Below are 1,425 nucleotides of genomic sequence, written 5' to 3'. Positions count from 1 at the left end.
TAGAGGAAGCAGCTCCAGGCCATCTCCCTATACTAGACCTGACAGATCAGAAGTCAACTATGCTCATGAGCAACGAGGTAACTCCTATACTTATCCACCTATTCAGGAATATAACTTTTCCGTTGATACTGCAGGACTCATCAAGAGGCTTGACAACATGGGAGACGTCGTCAAATGGCCCAAAAAGACGGACAACCCCAACTCTAGGAAAGATACAACCAGATGGTGTGAATTCCATATGGACATAGGACACACCATAGAAGAATGTCGGGGCCTGTGCAGACAAGTGGCTTACCTCCTAAAGAAAGGATACTTGAAAGATCTAATGCCATCAAAGAACAGGGATGACAACAGATCAAGGAAGGATTAGGAAAGACCAAAATATGACCTACCTCCAGCACCACCAATCTATGAAGTCAAATTCATTAATGGAGGTTCTGAAATTTGTGGCCTGACTAGCTCAGCTGCAAAGAAAATAGCCAGGGAGTCCAAAATGAAATCTCCTTTTAAACTTAGAAATTTACCTCAAATTACTTTTGACGACACTGATATGCGGGGAATTTCTGACTTACATCATGATGGCCTTGTCATCACCATGCAAATTAGTACTGCTCGTGTCCTGAGGATTCTAGTAGATGGTGGCAGCTCAGTCAATCTGATCATGCTTGATGTCCTAAAAGCCATGAATATTGACGAAGATCAGATCATAAAAAAGTCAAATGTCCTAGTAGGATTCAATGGTGAAACCAGGAACACTCTAGGGGAAATCTACCTGCTAACCTGCGTTGAAGGAGTCTCATCATATGAAAGATTTCGAGTCCTAGACTGCCTCTCATCCTACAACGCAATCCTGGGCAGGCCTTGGATCCATAATGCCAGAGCCATTCCCTCAACCTATCACCAGTGTGTCAAAATTCCAATAGAATGGGGAATAACAACTGTTAGGTCTGATATTCCCGCCCAATAATGTTATACAGAGTCATTAAAACCTTCCAAGGCAGGTAAGTCACTCGCCTAGCAATTACAATATCCTATCAGGAGCACTTATGTGGCACAGACTCAAATGGAAATAGGTCAGGTAATCTGTAATACCCCGTAATTATAAAGGTTGATAAGTGAATAATTTTTGTAATTCAAATAATTAATTAATTAGTAATAATCGTATTTATAATAATAATTATTATGAGACGGTAATTAAACGAATTAAATAATAAGGTAAGACGGGCTTATTGCTAGTGTCGACTTGGGCTTGTGTAATATGGAGTAATAAGGGCATTAGTATACTAATTTACATAATTGATTATAAGGAAAATAATATTGGTAAAATAATAATAATAATATGGTAATTACATATTTTTCCTAATTGATTTCCATATAAGCTTAACCTACCTATATAAATAGAAGACAACCTACAACAATAGACTT

The 1,425-nt window shown here is 38.4% G+C and overlaps 1 protein-coding gene across 1 annotated transcript; it reads left to right on the top strand.

The window, feature by feature from the left end:
* The first annotated feature begins 550 nt into the window (after positions 1–550).
* On the top strand, positions 551–967 carry LOC141608079 (uncharacterized). The gene has a single exon (XM_074427431.1). The coding sequence runs from the start codon at positions 551–553 to the stop codon at positions 965–967; it is 417 nt and encodes a 138-aa protein (XP_074283532.1).
* The last annotated feature ends 458 nt before the right edge of the window (positions 968–1,425 follow it).

This window comes from Silene latifolia, chromosome 10 (genome assembly GCF_048544455.1).
Source record: "Silene latifolia isolate original U9 population chromosome 10, ASM4854445v1, whole genome shotgun sequence".
Taxonomy (NCBI): domain Eukaryota; kingdom Viridiplantae; phylum Streptophyta; class Magnoliopsida; order Caryophyllales; family Caryophyllaceae; genus Silene; species Silene latifolia.
Note: the sequence above shows the minus strand (reverse complement) of the source record. Positions and strands in the feature narration are given on the sequence as shown.